Below are 21,041 nucleotides of genomic sequence, written 5' to 3'. Positions count from 1 at the left end.
ATGATTGATTGGAACTTGTGCCACAAATATCATCTGTCTGTGACAAAGAATTGATGGGATCACAAGCTTGAAAAGGTTACAAAAAATGAGCAGGTCAAACTACTCTGGGACCAGGCATGTAGCCGGGGGGGGGGGGGGCCTCGGGGGGCTTCAGCCCCCCCCCCCCCGAAATTCTCATGGTGGTTCGTGAAAAGGCCTTACTGGCGCATTATTTAAACTGTTATGTTTATTCATATCATGATCTGATCACCATACTCAATATATCCCATATGCATGGGGGTATTGGGGTAATGATACAAAAGGTTTGCTAGGCTAGACCCTCTTTCACTCAGACTCAGCCCCCCCCCCCGAAACTCAGCCCCCCCCCGAAACCCCCCCTGAAAATTTTTTAGCCCCCCCATCCCCCCCCCCCCCCCCCCCGAAACGAAATCCTGGCTACGGGCCTGTCTGGGACTTCCAAATTCAGACTGACAGAGTTTTGAAGAACAATACTCCTGACTTCACAATCATGTTGAAAAACAAAGTATGGATCATGGATGTTGCAATCCCAGATGACAGCAGGATTGAAGAGAAACAACTGGAAAAGCTGACATGATATGAGGATTTAAAGATCAAACTGCAAAGACTGTGGTACAAGCCAGTCAAGGTGGTCCCAGTGATCGGCACACTGGGTGCAGTGCATAAAGACCTTGGCCTGCACTTAAACACAATTGGTGTTGACAAAATTGCTTATCTGCCAGCTGCAAAAGACCACCATATTGGGATGTACATGCATTATTTGCCGATACATCACACAGTCCTAGACACTTGGGAAGAGTCCGATGTGTGATCCAATACAACAGCCAGCAGAGTGTCTGCTGTGGACCCATCTTGTTGTGTTTCAAATAATAATAATAATAATAATAATAATAATAATAATAATAAAATTACTGGGGGCCTCATCAAACCGGATTCCAAAGCATTGAATCAAAGCAGTTTAAAGTGTGATAAAACTGGATTAATTCTGCGGTGTAGGTGCACCAAAAGGCGGCTCTGGTTTTGTTCAGCAAGTACCAGTTTGGGACTCCCCCCCCCCCCCCTCCCGTCAAGCAGAGCAGCGCGCGTTCCTTTGAAGCTGGGAACTTGTCCGCGGTCCCTGGGTTCCCTCTGCGGCTGCGCAGTTTGCAGACGCTCCCTTGCGCCTCTCTCCAGACCGGGGCAAGTGCTTGCTCGCTTTACTTCCATTCTGGACGAGGGAAGGTAAGTGGTGGGCTCCGCTGGGCTTCCTGGAGCGGGGAGAAGTTGGGGAAAGTTATCAAAGGTGGTTAGGTGAGGAGAGGGCGAAATATTACAGTGGTTTGGTGGCAAAGCAAGAAAGAAACTTTTGCCAGCAAGGAACTGAAAGTCCCCACAGGGGTCTGCAAAGTCTCTGCTCAATGGAAATGGAGATTGCCAGCAAATGGGAACTTGGTCTCTTCTTGCTCGGGAGCTTTCCAATACAAAGAACAAAAAAAAATTTCTGCTCCCTTTAAAACGATCCTTTTATATCCAAGAGAATGTGTTAATATTATTGTTGTTGTTGTTATCTGGCATACATATCTGGCAATCGTGGTTTTCTCCCTCCAGCCCCTTCTGCTTTGCCATATAATCCAGATTAACAAAGCAGAGAAAACATTTCATGATTCCACACTGACATATAATCCAGTTCAAATCAGATAATCTGGATTTTGTATGGCAGTGTAGAAGGGGCCCCAGCCTGAATTATGCACTCTTTCAATAGGCTGCAATTCTATAAATGCATCTACACTGTAGCGTTGATGCAGTTTGATACCACTTTGACTGCCATAGCTCAAGTGCTGTGGAATTCTGGGATTTGTAGTTTGGGCAGCGAAAACTAAAGACCCTTCCACACAACTTAATAACATCCCAAATTATCTGCATTGAACTGGAATATATGTCTGTGTAGATTCGGATAACCCAGTTCAAAGCAGATATTGTGAGATTTTCTGTCTTGGTATTCCGGGTTATATGGCTGTGTGGACGGGCCCCTTATCAAACTGCAAGTCCCATTTTTCCATAGCATTGAACCATGGCAGAAAAAGCGGTGCCAAGCTGCATTCATTCTACAGTGTAGTAGAGGCACCCTCAATTCAAAAAGTATTCAGCAGGTTAATGTTATTTAGCTATCCTTTAGTTGAAAGACAAGAGTTGCTGGTTTTGAACAGTTTCTTCCATTGGACTATAGATAGATAGATAGATAGATAGATAGATGATTTTTTAAAGTTAGGAAGAATGTGAACGGAAGAGAAGCATGGAAATTTGGTGAATCCTTTGTGCTCTGGATGTCGAAAACCCTTCTAACCTTGGCCCCTTCCACACAACTGAATAAAATCCCACATTATCTGCTTTGAACTGGAATATATGGACTCAAGATAACCCAGTTCAAAGCACATATTGTGGGGTTTTCTGCCTTGATATTCTGGGATATAGGGCTGTGTGGAAGGGCCTCTTGTCCTGTGCGCACAAGATTATACCTTTATGTAATACAATCATATATGACACAGGGAAGTGGTTACGTATGACAGCTTGGTTTCTGTGTGTTTGCTTCTTTGAATAGAGCATCTTCAATTATGTGGATCCGTAATCCACATATAATTTGGGCAGGATGGAGAGACTGGTGAGGTTATTTGTGTAACTCCTTCCCATACCCCTTTATGCAAATAATATTTTTTCCTATTTAGAAATAAGGCTGCAAGTATTTATATACATGTCATCTTGGAAGTAAGTTAGGAAGGGGTTACATGAGAGTAACATACTTTAGATTAGACTTTCTTAACTGCTAACACATTTTGTACCGAACAAGGTTTTTCAGATCTGACTTATCAATATTACTACTGATAACTAATGTCTTTAAAGAAGGGTCGGGAGCCAAACACACTTAGGATGCACCTATATTGTGGAATTAATACAATTTGACACCACTTTGACTGCCATGGCCCAAATCTGTAGAATCCCGATACTTGTAATTTGGTGAAGCATCAGCCCTCTTTGGCAGAGAACTCTAAAAAAAACTTGTAAAACTACAACTCCTGCAGCATTGAGCCATGGTATCAAACTGTATTAACTGTACAGTGTAGATGCAACCTAAGAAGTCGCACGCATCCCTTTAACCCCTCTTTGTGTGCAGTCTTATTGTAGTTATTCATGGATAGATTTTTTTTTCTGTGTCAGGAGCGACTTGAAAACTGCAAGTCACTTCTGGTGTGAGAGAATTGGCTGTCTGCAAGGAAGTTGCCCAGGGGATGCCCAGATGTTTTGCCATCCCGTGGGAGGCTTCTCTCATGTCCCTGCATGAGAAGCTGGAGCTCACAGACTAGGCTTACCCCACTCCCTGGATTTGAACCGCCGACCTTTTGGTCAGCAGTTCTGCCAGCACAAGGATTTAACTCATTGAGCCACTGAGGACTCCATTCATGGAGAGTGATGCTAACTCTCCATATGCTCAGTGGCACTTGTTTTTCTCACTACTTCAGTTCTCCAGCATTTTGTCTGATAGGAGTTTTGGAACTGAGCCGTGGTGTGTCATAGTGCAACACATTAAACCCAAATTGCTTTGATTCAAACCATTTAACATTGTTAAAACTGAAAACATAGAGACATAGTGAAAGACACATGAGAGTTTGGGAGCTTTGTAATTTAATTCAGGAAGATAAATGAAGGATAATAAGTATGCATTATGAATATGTTGTTGGATGTACAGTATTTGAGGATGGGTTGGGGGGCACGGAAATAATTCTTTGCAAAGTCAGATCTGGCAATGGTGACCCATGCCTTGATTATATCCTATTGGGACGACTAATGTTCTCTAAAGGCCCTTCCACACAGCCATATTACCCAGAATATCAAGGCAGAAAATTCCCACAATATCTGCTTTGAACTGGGTTATTTGAGTCCACCCGGCCATAGATTCCAGTTCAAAGAAGATAATGTGGGATTTTATTCAGCCCTGTGGAAGGGGCCTAAGTGGGGCTGCCTTTGGAAAGTGTTCAGAAACTTCCGCTTGTTCAAAATGCCGCAGCCAGGCTGTTGACCAGGGATCATGAAATAGCTCCATTGGCTACCATTCCATTTCCGGGCAGAATTCAAAGTGCTGTTTTTGACCTTTGAAGCCCTACACGGCTTGAGTCCAGACTTTCTGAAAGGCTGTATCTCCTTATATAAGCCAGAGAAAGGCTTTCTTTCAGTCCCACCACCTTTGCAAGTGGGATTGGTGAAGACTCAAGAGAGAACTTTCTCCAGGATTGTGGAACTGCCTTCCATGGGAAGCCCAATTGGCTTTTTCCCTGCTCCCTTTCTACTGGCAGGTGAAGAAGTTTTTATTTAGGTAGGCATTTAATTGTGAATTTTAATTATGTTGTGTGCTGTATTTTCAAAAATGTTTTCTTGAACCTATGGTTTAAATATGCTTTAAGTATTTTTTTTAAAAAAATTAGTAGTGTTTTAATCATGTGTCAGGAGCAACTTGAGAAACTGCAAGTTGCTTCTGGTGTGAGAGAATTGGCCATCTGCGAGGACGTTGCCCAGGAGACACCCGGTGTTTTAATGTTTTACCACCCTTGTGGGAGGCTTCTCTCATGTCCGCGCATGGGGAGCTGGAGCTGACAGAGGGAGCTCATCCTCGCTCTCCCTGGATTCGAACCTCTGTCCTGTCAGTCTTCAGTCCTGACGGCAGAAGGCTTTAACCCATTGTGACACCAGGGTGTAGAGATAAAAGCAGAATAAATAAACTAGAGACTCTTCAACACTCTACAAACTGGCATGGCAATATGCTGTATAAAACTGGGTTTTCCAGCTTGGAGAGTGACATTTAGAATCTCTTGGTGCCTCTGACCAAACTATAAATCCCAGGATTCCATAGCCATGTGAGTTAAAGTGGAATGATAATGCTATAATGATGTGGCATAAAGGTTTCTGGAATATTTTCCACTTGACTCCTATTTCTAGTTAAGGGAATTTGGCAGCTCTTTAAAGTGTTACAAAACTTTTCAGCAGAGTCCACTTTTTAATGAAAGTTTGCCTCATTTGTAGGTTCCATATACTGAGCTAAACCATCCAGCTCAGGGTTAGATATTATGCAGCCCTCCAAATGTTTCTGGTTCGCAACTCCCAGCATTTCACTCCACTGGCTATGCTGGCCATAGTAGATGGAACTTGCAGTTCAACAGCAACTGCAGGAGTGGATGAATTTGATTTGGATCTAGCTAAGGACTCTTCCACAAGGCCATATAACCCAGAATATCAAGGCAGAAAATCCCTTGCTTTGAACTGGGTTATCTGAGTCCACATGGCCATATATTCCAGTTCAAAGCAGAAAATATGGGATTTTATTCAGCTGTGTGGAAGGGGCCTAAGTATGATCAAATGCAGCCACTTCAAATCAGATCCATCTTTTTGAAACATCCTATATGGCGACTAGTAGAGACACTTTCAAATTTGTCAGTCTTTTGCAGTCTTGCCTGGAGATGTTAAGGATTGAACCTGGGACCTTTTCCAGGCTAAGCATGTACTATTCTGTGTTCCTTGACTTAGCATCAGGAATTGAGAGAGAAATATCTGCTCCTAAACTATTCCTAAACTAAACTGGCATACAGGTCGAGCTTTTGGTTACATATATGAAATGTCAGTTGCATGTCTGTAATGTGGGGCCTTCGCATTATTTGGTGTTTCGTTCCAGGACTTCTGTAGATACCAGAATTAATGGGTGCTGAAATCCAATTCTATAAAATGACAAATTTATGTTCCATATGACAAAAATGGCAACATTTTTTTGGGGGGGGGGGGTATTTTCAAGCCGTGGATTGACTGCTTTTGTGTGCAGAATCCGCAAATGTGGAAGGTCAGTTATAGTCACTCTTATGCTGAGACTTTCTGGAAACTTAGTCAGATGAAATTGTAAGTACGTATGCCCAAACTTTGGACCTTATATTCCATTTATATCAGTATTCATCCTGCATTGTTTTAAGGAACTATCTGCCCCGGAGTATGGGGGGGACTCTTTCTTTGGAGGCTTTGAAACAGAGGCTGGATGGCCATCTGTCAGGGGTGCTTTGAATGTGATTTTCTTGCTTTTTGGCAGGGGGTTGGACTGCATGGCCCACAAGGTTTCTTCCAATTCTATGATTCTATGTCTAGGTACTTAGTGTATCTAGTCATAGATACATACTGACTCCATCACACCCGATCTTTACATTTTGAAAATGCTGCATTAAACCACAGAAGGTTGACTTCTCCCAATCCATTCAAATGTTTCCCTGCGTCCCTAAAAAAATCCTAATACTGCACAGTGACATAGCCTGGAAGTCTCAAACTACATTGTCGTGAGATTTTAGCTGCAAACTGATTTATAATCATATGTTAAAAAAAAAAAAAACAGCACCTCAGAGCTACATTAAATTTTAAAAACACAGTTAAAATCTTGTGTGCAATTACTCCGTTTATGCAACGTTTTGCAGACGAATCCCAATGGATTACTGGTGGAATGGAACAAACATCATGTGATAAGATCTGTTTGGAATCACATTCAGAGAGTCTCAGAAACTGAGTATTTCCCATTGTGATAAGGTCCTTTGTCTTTTGGCTGTTTGGTTTCAGGGAAGTATAGGAAGCTGCCTTCTTACTGAGGTCACACCGCTAGTTCATTTGGCATATATAGTCAACTCTGACTCGCAGTGATGATTCTGCAGAGTCCAAGCCACGATTATTGGTGGGGGCCTGTTTAAAGACCTACTATGACCCTATGCAGAAATCAAAGGGATTCCTTTTCTTTTTTGCATCTGGTTCAGATCTCCCTGAAGCCCATCCATGGACCCCTTAGGGTTACGAATCCCTCCTTGAAGGTTACAATCCAGCTATGAAAATTAATGGTTGAGTTTTGAAAAACACACTACAAGAGATTATTCTTGTATATTTAAAGTCCCTGCTTGCTTCTTTCCATTCAGAGTGGTATACATTGTTCTTTTTTGTTCCTGTTCTGTACCGCTTGGTCTTTACAATGTCATTATGATGTAAAGACTGCAATAAACCCAAGGTTGATAGTTGATAGTTCAGTGTGAGTTGCATGCTGAGTCGATATTTGAAATTGAATGACATAGATTTATTCATTTATCATATCAGAAGTGAACCGAGGGTACAGTTGTAATGTATTTAAAAAACATAAAGTTTAAAAGCTTGGCATTATACTAAATGTCCTTTGACCAGTAACTGGCCACTTAGAGTGCCTCCGGTGTTGCTGTAAGAAGGTCCTCCATTGTGCATGTGGCAGGGCTCAGGTTGCATTGTAATAGGTGGTCTGTGGTTTGCTTTTCTCCACACAGATGAATGGAAATGACTGCCATAGCCGGCAAAATACAGATGAGCAAGGCCAAGCTTTTTTGAGCTGCTACTCATATAGTGTGAGGACACAAAAGTGCAATATGTGTGCATGCCAGTCATGATGTTTACTGCTCATATATCTATTGCATTCAGGAATGAGTTTCCGATGCTAGACATGAAATCCCAAAGTAAATCTAAGTTTCTGAATACTCTCTAAGAATGTGTCAGCATTGTAACTGGCATATTAGGTGGGGACAGAGCCATATTTCTATACACCAGGCCTGAGCAGATGATGGCTTTCCAGATTTTGTTAAACTGTTAACTTCCATCATCACTTACTGGTGGCTTCCTTAACAAGGTGGGGAACAGTTGCGCTGGCTAGGACTGATGGGAGTGGCAATCTGACAAACCCTGGAGGCCACATTTTCATTTCCCACCTGAATAGGAAGCTTGGAAATGTGTGAGATGTTGAAAACAGGGTTGTCTTTAGTTCTCATCTTCCATGCTTTCACTATTGCTTGACCAAGGGCTAAAAAAAAAAAGACTGGAAGTTTAACTCCAGAACCTTGTTTAGTGACTAGTACCCCCAGTCCTTAACAGAAGTAATATTAATAAACAGGTTTCTGCTGACACCATTTTAAACTGGAGTGGTAGTGCTCTGAAATAAGAGACTACTCTTACATCCCATGTAATTAGCATAACCAGTCCTCAATTTTGTTTCTGCACCAGTTTGCATGGAATTCCTAGAACGCTGCACAGTTGGACATTTTTGTCTGACAATCCTAGCTTCATCTCTGGCAGGGCAGAAGCACTCCAGGCTGGTTGTGCACCAAAGCCCTTGGCATTATTTTTCCTGGATCTTTTAAAATAGGCATACTATCTAGGATAGATCTTTATGCAGCGCAGCTAGATGGACATATCATTCCTCTCTCTGACAAAGTATATGAATGCAAAAGGGAGTCTCTTCAAGTTGTGTGTTGACGTATGGCAAGAAATACTTAGAGATAGTTTTGCCAGTTCCTTCCTCTGAAATATAGCTTACAACAGTTGATGTTCATTGGCAGTCTTATATCCAAGTGCTAACCAGTAATGACCTGAGTATTTTCCAAGATCAGATGGTATCTGGTGTTTTTAGGATATTTAGTAGCTTTGTTCAGAAGTTCTTGGAAAATGAATCCAAGATTTCTTGTAGACCTCTTCCACCCATGAAGCTGCTCCTTTTGTTGACATCAGTGGGCAGCGTACTGGAGCTGTCTGTCCATTGGGATTCCCTGCAGCTACAGCGAATATTCAGGATCAGGGCAAGAAGCTATTGGAAGGCACAACTCTTCCATATAAAGGAGGGTTGCCAGATTAGGACTGCTTTTTCAGCTGTTTCAGCTGCCAGAAGCAATGGATTGGTTGTTTTACGAAGCACAATGGAACAAAAGAGAACTGGCAAATGATGATGATATGTAAGATCAGAGGACAGAATAGACCAAGGGCCCTTCCACACAGCCCTATATCCCAGAATATCAAGGCAGAAAATCCCACAATATGAACTGGATTATCTGAGTCCACACTCAGATATTGTGGGATTTTCTGCCTTGATATTCTGGGATATAGAGCTGTGTGAAAGGGCCCCTAAACTAGTCTGATGGTCCAAGTGAAGCTTCCCTGAATGTGTGGAGTCATATTCAGGTGAGAGGGGAAAAAAATCTCACAATTAAAGCCAAGCTCTTTCCAGGACATATGACCGGTTGCAGTGTCGAAATGGCCCTAACAATCCTCCCCAACCCCGCATGCATTGCAAAGGAATGTTGAGTAAGCTTAGTAACAAATCTTTTGCTGGTTCAGAAGGTTAACCGGCTGCTTGGTGGTTTCACAGCTGTTGCTCCTGTTGACAATTACGTTGGCTCTCCCTGGCTTGGATGTGTCACGGAAAGTGTCGCTCTGGCTTCTGGCTGGTTTGAATGCAGGCACTGGAGAAATTTGGTTGCTCTTAACATGTCAAGTAGAAACGGAGTGAGTCTTTGCCTTTTCTCTGACATTGGATGAGAGGTAATTCTAAGCTGAAAGACACATTTTCATAGGGAGATGTAAGCAGTTTATGGTTGAGAGCAGGTGCAGAATCCCAGAGCTGTGCTGTTTCTATCCAGTGGAAAATGTAAATGATTTGTTTTGCCCAAGTCTAAAGTGTGCCTACTGTGAGATATGAGTTCTTCTTTATGCAAAATACCCCTCTAGTTGCTATAACTTTATTTTTCCACTGTTCTGATTTCCTTTGCATTTTCTCATCCTAGGTCACCTCTTTGGTGTTCCACAGTTCACTGGAGGTGCTAGTTTTTCCTCTTGACTGACAGGTTTGGGAAGAAAAAGCCCGTGGACTTGCTGGTGTACCCCCTTTGCTCATCCAAGCAAGAGATGATGGATATCCTACAAATGAGGTAGGATGTGAGTTGATTGTACATTTGAAGTCATTAATTAAAATGTTAACACATAGAGTGTTAAAGTGATGGCTTTGACTCTAGATAATAATACCTCCTATGGTATTAACAGGTGCCATTATTTATTATTTATTTATTTACTGTATTTGTATACCGCTTCTCTCAGCCTTCCTGCGACTCGAGGTGGTTTACAAAGCAAAATTCAATGCCACAAAAACACAAGAACAATTTAAAAATGTTAACATCAATAAAATCATAACAGCAATAAAACATAATTCTATAAATCCTCATTAAAACATTGTCCAGTCCCATTGTATAGTTGTTCCATTTTCCTATGCCCATTACTCAATATTTGTAAATGCTTGTTCAAACAGCCATGTCTTAAGTGTTTTCTGAAATTTTAGGAGTGAAGAAGTCAATCTGATCTCGCCAGGGAGGGAGTTCCATAGCCGAGGGGCCACCGCTGAGAAGGCCCTGTCTCTCGTCCCCGCCAGACGTACTTGTGACAAAGGCAGAACCGAGAGCAGGGCCTCCTCAGACAATCTTAAAGTCAGAAAGTCATTTCAAAAGAACTATTTCCTTCTGGGTGATCAAGGAAAATTGGTCCTCTAAAAAGGTTGGTTCATCAAATTGATGAGCCAACTCGGACACAGCATATTATTTGAGAACACAGAAATGCTGGACCACTCCAACAACCACCATGTCAGACTACACAGAGAAGCCATTGAAATCCACAAGCATATGAACAATTTCAACAGAAAGGAGGAAACCGTGAAAATGAACAAAATCTGGCTACCAGTATTTAAAAAAACCTCTGAATTCAGGACAGTAAATAAAGAGCAACATGGAGAAAAATGGAAATTCCAAACAAGAAACAATCAGGGCCAGCTAATCACCTCCCAACATAGGATTCTTCCCAGGCAGGAAATAGCCAGGCTTTGAAGCTGCAAGGCCATGCAGTGCTAATCAATGTGGCCAATTGCAACATTCACACCTGCCTCAAACAGACGAGTTCTTTCTCCCATCCTGGACATACCACAGATATATAAACCACACTTGCCTAGTTTCCAACACACCTCACAAACTCTGAGGATGCCTCCCATAGATGTGGGTGAAATGTCAGGAGATAATGCTTCTGGAACATGGCCATACAGCCCTGAAAACTCATATTAACCCAAGGATGTTTCAGTTTCAAATCTCTACCACGCCTAGCTGCTACATTGGGATAATATGCGTTTTCCTGGAATAATTCCTTAGAATATCTGGTATGAGGTTTCTTCATGTCCTCTTATTGATTGGAATTACTATGTGAAAACCGTATACAGAAATTGCCATAAATACAAATAAGAAATCAAGCTTAAAACAGTGATTTATATCAATTGCTTGTCTCAGGGGTAACAACAATAGGAAATGACAGTCTTAAGAGCCTGTGGTGATCATTCTTGTGAGAATTGGGATGTGGATGCAATGTGAATATGTCAACCCAGTGGTATCTTCATTACAATAAGTGTTAACCATGAAGAGATCAGACTTCGCTATCTCTTCATTACATTAACCGGGTGTTTTCACATGTTGCAGTTAATGCAAGAGTAACCTATGTATGGCATTTCAGTGTTGTTAGACTGGCCATTTCATTGTTCCTGGTCACAGTGGAAGATGCTGGGAGCTGCAGTCCAACAAACATTGTCATCATCCTGAATCAGTGTAGCATCACATATTTAGTTTGAACATTTAGGGTTGAAGTCACTGATCAGTTGCATGTTTTATTTTTATTTATTTTTTTAGAAAATTAAAGATCATGGTATATTTAAAGATTACTTAGCAAGTAATATGAACACTTCCATGTCAGGCCCAGGGTGCAGAGGTGTTTCTTGTACTTCTTTGTTTGCTGTAGGAACTGGGTTTTTTATGAGCTATAGCTTTGAGCAATCTGCAGAATCAGCCCATGTAATGAACAACAGAAGCATGGCATGAGCCCACAGAAAATGTACTTCGGTACTACTGCTCAGAACTGCAAACAGCATTTAGTCAATACGAGACAGATATAGTGGATTGATGTTTACTACAGCCTTAATTTTAGTTATAGCTTTATGATCCAGATGGCATGTTGTCAGCCTGTGTGTGCCCCATGTCTCCATCATTCCTGATTAAAAATTCATAGTTGTGTAGACTTTTATTGGAGTTCTTTTTCCTTTATTCAGTTGAAGGTGATGAATCTTGAGGATTTTTCAAAAAACGATTGGGTATAAGCATCATTTGTTTATTACTAAAATGAATTTTCCAAATTGTAGGTTGTAAGTGTGTCCTCTTAAAGAACATTTTGTGAACATGAAGTCTTATGACTCAAGTCCCCAGTGGTGCAATGGATTAAACCCTTGTGCTGGCAGGACTGCTGACCCAAAGATCAGTGGTTCAAATCCAAGGAGCAAGGTGAGCTCCCGCCTGTCAGCTCCAGCTGTATGGGGACATGAGAGAAGTCTCCCACAGGATGGTAAAACATCCGGGCACCCCCTGGGCAATGTCCTTGCAGATGGCCAATCCTCTCACACTAGAAGCGACTTACAGTGTTTCAAGTTGCTCCTGACACGGGAAAAAAATATTCAGTGCAGTGTTTAAACTTGCGTCTCATCCCTGAAATATTTTATCTACATAGATAACATATACAACCATTTTTTTAAAAAAAAATCCAAAACACTTCTGATTCCAAGCATTTTGGATAGGACATATTCAACCTATGTGACTCCTTTATCCAGATAGGATACAATCTGAACTTGCAGTGGAAACCGGAAACCATGGATAAAAGCAAACCTTATGGAAATGAATGGCATCTGCTAGAAGCAGTGTAGAGTCACCTAGAGAACCTAGTACTGCATACTCAGTTTTAGGATTCACTGCTCGGCTATGGAAACCCAGTGGGTTACCTTGGACAAGTTACACCACACTCTCAGCCATAGAAAACCCTATGATAAGGTCACCATGTGTCGGAAACTACTTGAAAGCACACAGCAACAGGCTATTGGGGATAGTGAGACACTGGGAAAGGCCAAATTTTCCCATTTTATGTAGCCTTAAGGAACAGAAATTGAAAGATCTTGAAAGACTTGATTCAGCAGCAACTTTCTTAAGAATAAGTTCAGTTTTTTTTAATCGAAGGAAACAGAAAAATCTAAAATTAATGACAGATCCCTTCATTTTGCTTTTAAAAAACATACTGATATTCAAAAACTAATATTATATACTTTGCTCTCTCCTTCTCTCTAATTAAAAATACTGAAAGGGGGCATAATCAAGGATACTCCTCCCCTCTGCAAAAAAAACACACCTTTTTCAGTTGTTTTTATAAATAAATAAAGGGCCCTAGAATATTTACACTGGGAACAGAGAAGCTGAAAGAGGAACTTCGAATGGGAGTCAGTATAAAAAGTGGCAAGCAGTAATCTTTACAGATAACCCTCAAATAACCTGCAATCAAAATTAATATTGAGAGAGAAAGATGAATGTTCTGTAAGTCAAGTCAAAGGAGCTCCAGAACTGTTACTGTGTCCTGGGAAATTGTAAATGAATCCTTGATCTTGTTTATTTGACATATATTTCTCACCAACGGGTGACATCTGCTGATTTAAAAAGTGAAGGGCTCCTTATAATGCATCAGGAGAGAACAAAGACTGATGAGTAATATGAGTGTGCAAAAAGTATGCAGACTGTAAGAACTTTTTTAAAGTATTAGGATCAGATATTTTATAGGTCAGCAGACCTAACTGGTTTTCATAGCTGGATTCTAGACAAAAGCTTCTTTTCAGTATTTTGGAATATATTTTTAATCAGTTGAATATTAGGAGTGATACTTTACTATGATGTGGTTACAGCTGGCCCACAGATTCATCCATTCACAGTTTATTTTTATTTTTTGTATGAATTGTTTATTGTACCACCCATAGGCCATGACATCAAATAATATACAACCTTTAAAAGTACAACAAGCACTCTCCCATATAAACATTAAAACTTACTCCATATACCGGCTCTTTAAAATTACAACAGCAGTGACATGATAACAATAACAATGTCTGATTGGTATCACTCCAAACTATCTCCATTCAGAGTTTAAATTTTGGGTTGCTGTAAGCTTTTCGGGTTGTATGGCCATGTTCCAGAAGCATTCTCTCTTGACGTTTCACCTGCATCTATGGCAGGCATCCTCAGAGGTTGTGAGGCTCCAAAATGCTTCTGGAACATCGCCATATAGCCCGAAAATCTTACAGCAACTCCGTGATTCCTGCCATGAAAGCCTTTCGACAATACATCTAGAATAGCCGTTTTTCAAAACTGGAAGCAACCACCACTTCAGGTGTCAGGAAAATGTACGAGTCAGTCTAGGGCAGTGGTTCCCAATCTGTGGATCACAACCCACTGGTGGGCCACAAAACCTAAAATAAGGTAGCGGCTCCAGATTATTAAAGATGGTTTTCTATCAGCGAGCAGGTGGCAACTACTGGATGACTTATGTTCTGTATCAGAAACTAGAGCTGTTGTGATCTATCAAGTGCTATTTTCTGAATCAGCACCCCAGATAACCAAACGGAATCTAAAGTTGACCAAAAACTGATTTGTAACCCTTCTGATACTAATGCTGGAGAGTGATCTCTGGTCAAAGTGGTCCCTGTTCAAGTGGTCTTTAGTCAAAGTGGTACGTGGTCAAAAAAAGTTGAGAACCACTGATTTAGGGGCTTTGAAAAGATGGAAATGCTAACATAGTCCTCCTTTGCCAATGGCAAAATTAAACAGGAAGCAGAACAGCATCAGGGCCTCACTTGAGGTTTGGGGGAGTACTTTTTTGGACGACAGATCCCAGATTGCCCCAGCCAACATGGTAAGCATTGGCTGCAATCTGTCATAGACTCTACTTCCTCTCCCCACTTTAAAAATGCTTTTAATTAAACGATAAGTATTTCTTAAGACACTACCCTTAAAGCTCAGCAATGTTACTTTCACAAGGAAAATAACATGACCTTCTTGCATTAGCTGAAAAATCACATCCTTTAGTTGTTCATTGCCACCAAAAAGAAAAAAAAATATGTTGCATTTTAATGTATTGTTTCTGACTGAGCTGCACTCAGATATGGTTGAAGCAGCAGATGGGGTTATCAAAATTAAAATAGATAAAATAGATGAGCTTCTTCACAGCCATCACCAGCAACTGTTTGCATAAAATGTTTAGTGTGTATGTGTATGTTTGTCTTAGAGGAGAGAAAGGTAGAAAGTCTGGTAGAGCTCTATCATTTGTGGGACGTCTGGATACCATTGGAATGTTGGTTACATCTTGTTGTATCATGGATTTTATTTCTGTTGCTTTGAGGCAGGAAAGGATTTTTTTCCTCCCACTTTTTTTTCAGTCCGCTTCCTCTGTCTCTTCTTTAGGAGTATTTGAAACTGTAAGACTAAATCTGGGGCAGGATAACCTTTAATATTGCACTGTAATTTGGTTCCCCGGTGGCGCAGTGGGTTAAACCACTGAGCTACTAAACTTGTTGACCGAAAGGTCGCAGGTTTGAATCCAGAGAGCGGCGTGAGCTTCTGCTGTCAGCCCCAGCTTCTGTCAACCTAGCAGTTCGAAAACATGCAAATGTGAGTAGATCAGGAGGTACCGCTCCAGCAGGAAGGCAACGGCACTCCTTGCAGTCATGCCGGCCACATGACCTTGGAGGTGTCTATGGACAATGCCGGCTCTTCGGCTTAGAAATGGAGATGAGCACCACCCCCCCAGAGTCAGACACAACTGGACTTAATGTCAGGGGAAAACCTTTACCTTTACCTGACATGCTTACATAATGTCATGCCAACAGCTGCCTAATTGTGAGGAGATAACTTGCCTCCTTCGCCACATTGAAATATCCACTTGTTTTTGCCCATCTCTGTATTTCTGGTTATTGTATTTTATCATGTATTGTTTAAGTGAGTCTTAATGCTATTGTTTTATAGCCTTAAGTTTTACTTAATTGGGTTTTTATCTGATGCTATCGAATTGTTATGTTTTGCTATGTTTTATTTTAATCATGTTTTAATTTTGGAGAATGGATATGGAAATTGAGAGGGAAGATATCCAAAGGGAATATAGCAAAGGAAAAGTAGTGTGTATTTAGGGAAGCAAGAAGGAAGATGTTACAAAAATGGTACAGGACTCCTGCACAACTTTCACAATTTTACCAGGGTAAAGGACAGGTTTTGGCATGGTTGTGAACAAAGAGGTGTGTTTAATCACATGATATGGGAATGTGATAGATTACAGGCATATTGGAGAACTGTTGATGGAGAAATTAATAGAATGTTACATGCAAGGTTACCAGGATTGTATAATGTGCAAAATGACAGAGTGATTGACAAGTTAATAGCATGTGCTCAAATTGTTTTAGTGAGGGGTTGGAAAGATAAAACAAAGTGGACTCCAACAAATTGGTACAATTATGTAGTAAATATGTTAAATGTGGAAATAAAAAATGTAAATTGAACAATATAGACAAAATAGAAAATGCTATAATGATTAAGAACATGTGGGATCCAGTTAGGAATTATTTAGAGCATGTATTAAGATGTAGAGTGGAAAAACTGTGACTAAGACTGATATTTCAAATGTAATTTCTGTAGTTTATTGTATAAATCGTATGTCCGGGGTGGGAGTGGGTAAACAATAAAAAAAAATTAAAAAATTAAAAAGTGTTTTTTGTTTTGTTTTAATGCATTGTTTTGCTTCATGTCTTGACATTTTGTCCCATGCATAAGCAGCCCTGAGTCCCTTTGGGGAGATGGAGGCAGGGTATAAAAATAAAGTTGTTGTTGTTATTATTATTATTATTTAAATTCATTTTCTTTCCACAGCTGATGCAATTGAAGCACATCTAGTCTAGCCTCAGCACTGACTCAAGAAAGTTTTCATCTCAGAGTTGCAAGATGACAGATGAGCCTATCAAGGAGATCTTGGGGGGCTCCAAATGTCCCCAGTGTGCGACGCTGGAGAAAATAAACAACAATGACTGCCGGGTCACCACTGTCCCTTTGGTGAGTGAATGCCAGCTGACAGCCACCACGGGAGGAGCTGAACTCTCCTGCTACCGTTGCACTGTCCCATTTGGGGTGGTGATCCTTATTGCCGGAGTGGTGGTCACCGCCGTGGCATACAGCTTCAACTCCCATGGATCCATCATCTCTGTGCTGGGGTTGTTCCTGTTATCGTCTGGACTCCTTTTGCTGGCCTCGAGTGCACTGTGCTGGAAAATCAGACAACGGAACAAGAAAGGAAAGAGGCGGGAGAGCCAGACAGCTCTAGTGGCAAATCAGAGGAACCTCTTTGCTTAAAAACTGCAAGTGAAAAGAAAAGAGCAGAGGATTATTTGATAAACACATCTATTTATTTGCAGTTGGGTTGTAGGATCACTGAGTAATGGCTGAAATGGATTACAAATGAGATCTAATAAGACTGTGGGAAGTTCAGGCATCACCATTACATATTTTGTCACAGTCTCACAAGATGCTTTAGGTTTGTTGTTCTGGGAGTTTAGTTTTCTTTTCAGATTATGTTACCATATCTGTCATCATGAAGTTCAAATGTCAGTAATTTCAAACTTTTAGTAATAATACATATACCACTCATTGATCTGTAGTGCAAGAAAGGCCAAGTTTCCACACAGGAGTGCCTGCACAGAAAACAAACTACACTGCATGGTTAAAGATAGGAGTGATCAATTGATAACAAGCATATTTAATACAAAAGGAAGATCATAAAAGGAAGGCAACGTGCAATGCAACTATCATGTAGTAGAACATGCAAGTTGATAGGCATGCAAGTGACAAATAACTATATTTAGCATTCTTCCCCTTAAGGAAGCGTCTTCTATAAAAATTTGGATGGAAATGTGCATAGATAATCTTCTTTATATCAAAAAGTGATTGATTCTGTCTTCTGTGGAATTTGATTACCAGCAATAACTTGTGATGGCAAATTCTGCACACTACTCAACAGAAATGGCCAAGAAAGGGGTAAAATACTCTCCACATCAGCTGTCTCTCTGTTCCAAGTTCCCCTAGGAAAAATGGCATTTGGTCTTAGGTTACAGACAACAAGTCATGTGTAACTTGTAGATCAAGCTTAGGGGATGATCTTCAGAATTTAAAAATAACAGTTTCCTGGAATGCCATGTTGATTGCATGGTTGTTTGGTCTGTAAAGGTTGGAAAATGCAATGGTCTTCTTGCCTTCCATCTCAACAGGGAGAGTAGCCTTGACATCTCATATTTCCTCTACACCTCTTCCAACATAGGAAGAACTTTTCTTTCTACTCCCAGTCCTGGAGAACTGTGTTACTTTCTAAGGTGTTGGCAAATGCTTGGACCATATTGCAGAAGAATGTGAGCAAATCAAAGAAAAGATCTGAACAGACCTAAAAGTGCCAGGAACCTGCTCCAAAGTCATGTTCACTAAGTACTGTTTTGCTTTCCTTTTCAAGACGAGAGGCCCAGATGTGGCTTTGATCAACATAGCATTGTTTATTTTTATATAAAAAAAAGAAACTGTGAAACTTGCATAAGCCAGTACTTAGATATCAGCTCAGCAATTCATTTTGTTCCTATGATGTTTATCTGTGGTACTTTTTAAAAAAGTAATATTGAACACTATTATTATTATTATTATTATTATTATTATTATTATTATTATGGGGGCTATTATTGCTTATACACAGATTGCTCTATGTACCTATTTGCTTAAAGTGAACAGCAAGGTATGTGTATAGCTCAAAAGGTGATTCCCCCTTTCCCCTTTGGTAAATTTAACTATTATCACACTTTCATACCTAGCACTTTGGGATGGTTTTGATATTGAAACCTGCATTTTTAGAAATTGTACCCTTCATTTTGAAATAATAAACAACCCTTGCTGCTAAAGCTTTAGAAAATCAAATCATTTTCATTCTGACTGTGAGCTGCTTGGATCCTCTGCAGAAGAAGAATATGTTCCCATATAATGATTAATGTATTCCCGGGCCAGAATCAGCTTAGTGTCCAAAACTAAATGCTGTATATTCAGCTTGGTATGGCGGTATATCAATTGTCTGAATTATTCTAGAGCAGGAGTGAGAATACAGGCAGCTCTTCGGATACTACTTTTGAACTTCAGATCACCCTTTGACCTAGGACCTCATCACATTAGCCAGGCAAAGTGTCCCACTTCAGCAGTGAACTGAAGAGCAGTGGGGTGAATCCGTTGTCCCGCATGCCACACCATCGCAGCAATGCTTCCCCCATTACTCGGGGAACCAGTGTTTGGAGGGAAGCTTTCTGCAACACTTCCACTCTGGTTGTGGGTGGGGCCTCCATGGGAAATCCAGTGATGTCATGTGGTGGGCAATATGGCCATCTGTCACCAGTCTGATGGGGAAGTGTTTTAGAACGCTGAAAAAGCCCAGTGTGGTATAGTGGTTAGTGTAGTTCCAGAAAATTTGGAGGGTTGCTCAATTCTCAGATCTGTTTTCGAGATGGGTTATGTAAAATAAAGAAACTGTCACTCAAGAAGAACAAACTCAAGTACAATCAGGCTTCTGCATTCAATGGAGTTAGGAATACAGGACCCCTGCAATACTGGGGAAACAAAGAATTAAACAAATCACTTTATTTGACTTGAAAGAAAAGCTCCCTAGGTCCTTTCGTTCATTGGAATCACAGTAGAGGTACCTAGATATAACATTAAATTAAATCTGTGAATAGTTAAATCAGCAAAAAAAAAAAAAAACCCTGTCAAATGTGGACAATAATAATAATAATAATCCAGTACAGGAGGTCCCAGTGGTCATCGGCAGACTGGGTACTGTGCCAAAACATCTCAGCCGACATTTGGAAACAATAAACATTGACAAAAGATGATCTGTCAACTTCAAAAGGCCACCTTACTTGGATCTGCACACATCATTCGAAAATACATCACACAATCCTAGATGCTTGGGAAGTGTTAGACTTGTGATTTTGTGATACGAAATCCAGCATATATATCTCATTTGCTGTGACATACTGTGTTTTTGTGTCAGTAAAATAATAATAATAATAATAATAATAATAATAATAATAATAATAGAATTTAGTTATTACCCACCTCTTCTCACAGCTCGAGGTGGGGTATAATATAGTAAAACACCCAGATAAAATACATCACCATGATATATATCTATTAAAATAAATAGTGTCAAGATTAAAATAACAATATTAATAGAATGTAAATTTATAGTTTAAAATTGACTGCATGGGCCTATGCTATTTTCTTAAGAGAGCGGATCCATATAAAAATGTAATCGTTTCAGGTAATTTCAGGCAGATGAAAAAAGTGTTTCTTCTTTCAAATGCCCAATGCATTCATGGATTTCACTGTCACAAGATGTGGAGATGGCTGCTAGTTTGTAGATTTATTAATCAATTGCCAAAAAACCACAAAAAGAGCAGTTTCTGTCATGCAAGGAAAAGGCTGCTGCCTTCGTGCTGGCCTTGACTACCATTCCCTAATTCTAAAATTCAACACAATTCCCTTGTAAAATGACACTACCACCAGTTAGTGGGAGGCTATGCGGGAAAGAGCTGACCTCTTATTATATCCTTTGCAGAAAATTCCACTTGACCACTGTGTGAAAGTTAGCTGCTTAGCTAGATGGGCATCTGGTTCAATTGCAGCAGGAATATCTATATGCCAGACTTTTGGTGGAAACCAGCATGATGTAGTGGTTTGAGTGTTGAACTATGATGCTGGAGGCCAATGTTCACATCTCTGTTCTGCTATTCAAACCCACTGTGTGACCTTGGTAAGTCACATCCTCTCAGGAGAGCAAAGACAAACCTCTTCTGAACAAATCTTGTCAAGAAAATAGCATGATAGGATTCACATAAGTCATAAATGACTTGAAGGCACACAACAACAGCAGACTATTTGTGCATGTAGCCCAATTCTAGCTATTCTGCTTGATAGTCATATATTAAAGTGAGATGACTGCCTTGGATGCTGGTTGTTGAGAGGCTAATAGTGCTACCACTCCCATTCAGTCTGAGCCCTCCCTTCTGTTCTCTTTTGAAGAACAGGTATATGCATGCTACATTATCTATCCTGATCACTGTAAATAACCCTGCTTCCTTAGGTACAAAGGATGGTGCTTGAAGTAATATTTGCTTCCATTTTTTTGTGTCAGGAGTGACTTGAGAAACTGCAAGTTGCTTCTGGTGTGAAAGAATTGGCCATCTG

At 40.5% G+C, this 21,041-nt stretch overlaps 1 protein-coding gene across 1 annotated transcript; it reads left to right on the top strand.

Moving 5' to 3' along the window:
- Positions 1 to 1,143: 1,143 nt before the first annotated feature.
- TMEM100 (transmembrane protein 100) lies at positions 1,144 to 18,709 on the top strand. The gene is made up of 3 exons (XM_060763982.2): positions 1,144 to 1,239; positions 9,633 to 9,776; positions 16,650 to 18,709. The coding sequence occupies exon 3, from the start codon at positions 16,722 to 16,724 to the stop codon at positions 17,124 to 17,126; it is 405 nt and encodes a 134-aa protein (XP_060619965.1). The 5' UTR covers positions 1,144 to 1,239; positions 9,633 to 9,776; positions 16,650 to 16,721; the 3' UTR covers positions 17,127 to 18,709.
- The last annotated feature ends 2,332 nt before the right edge of the window (positions 18,710 to 21,041 follow it).

This window comes from Anolis sagrei, chromosome 2, assembly GCF_037176765.1.
Source record: "Anolis sagrei isolate rAnoSag1 chromosome 2, rAnoSag1.mat, whole genome shotgun sequence".
In the NCBI taxonomy this organism is placed as follows: domain Eukaryota; kingdom Metazoa; phylum Chordata; class Lepidosauria; order Squamata; family Dactyloidae; genus Anolis; species Anolis sagrei.
The sequence above is the reverse complement of the archived record's forward strand: the minus strand, read 5'-3'. Positions and strand labels throughout refer to the sequence as shown.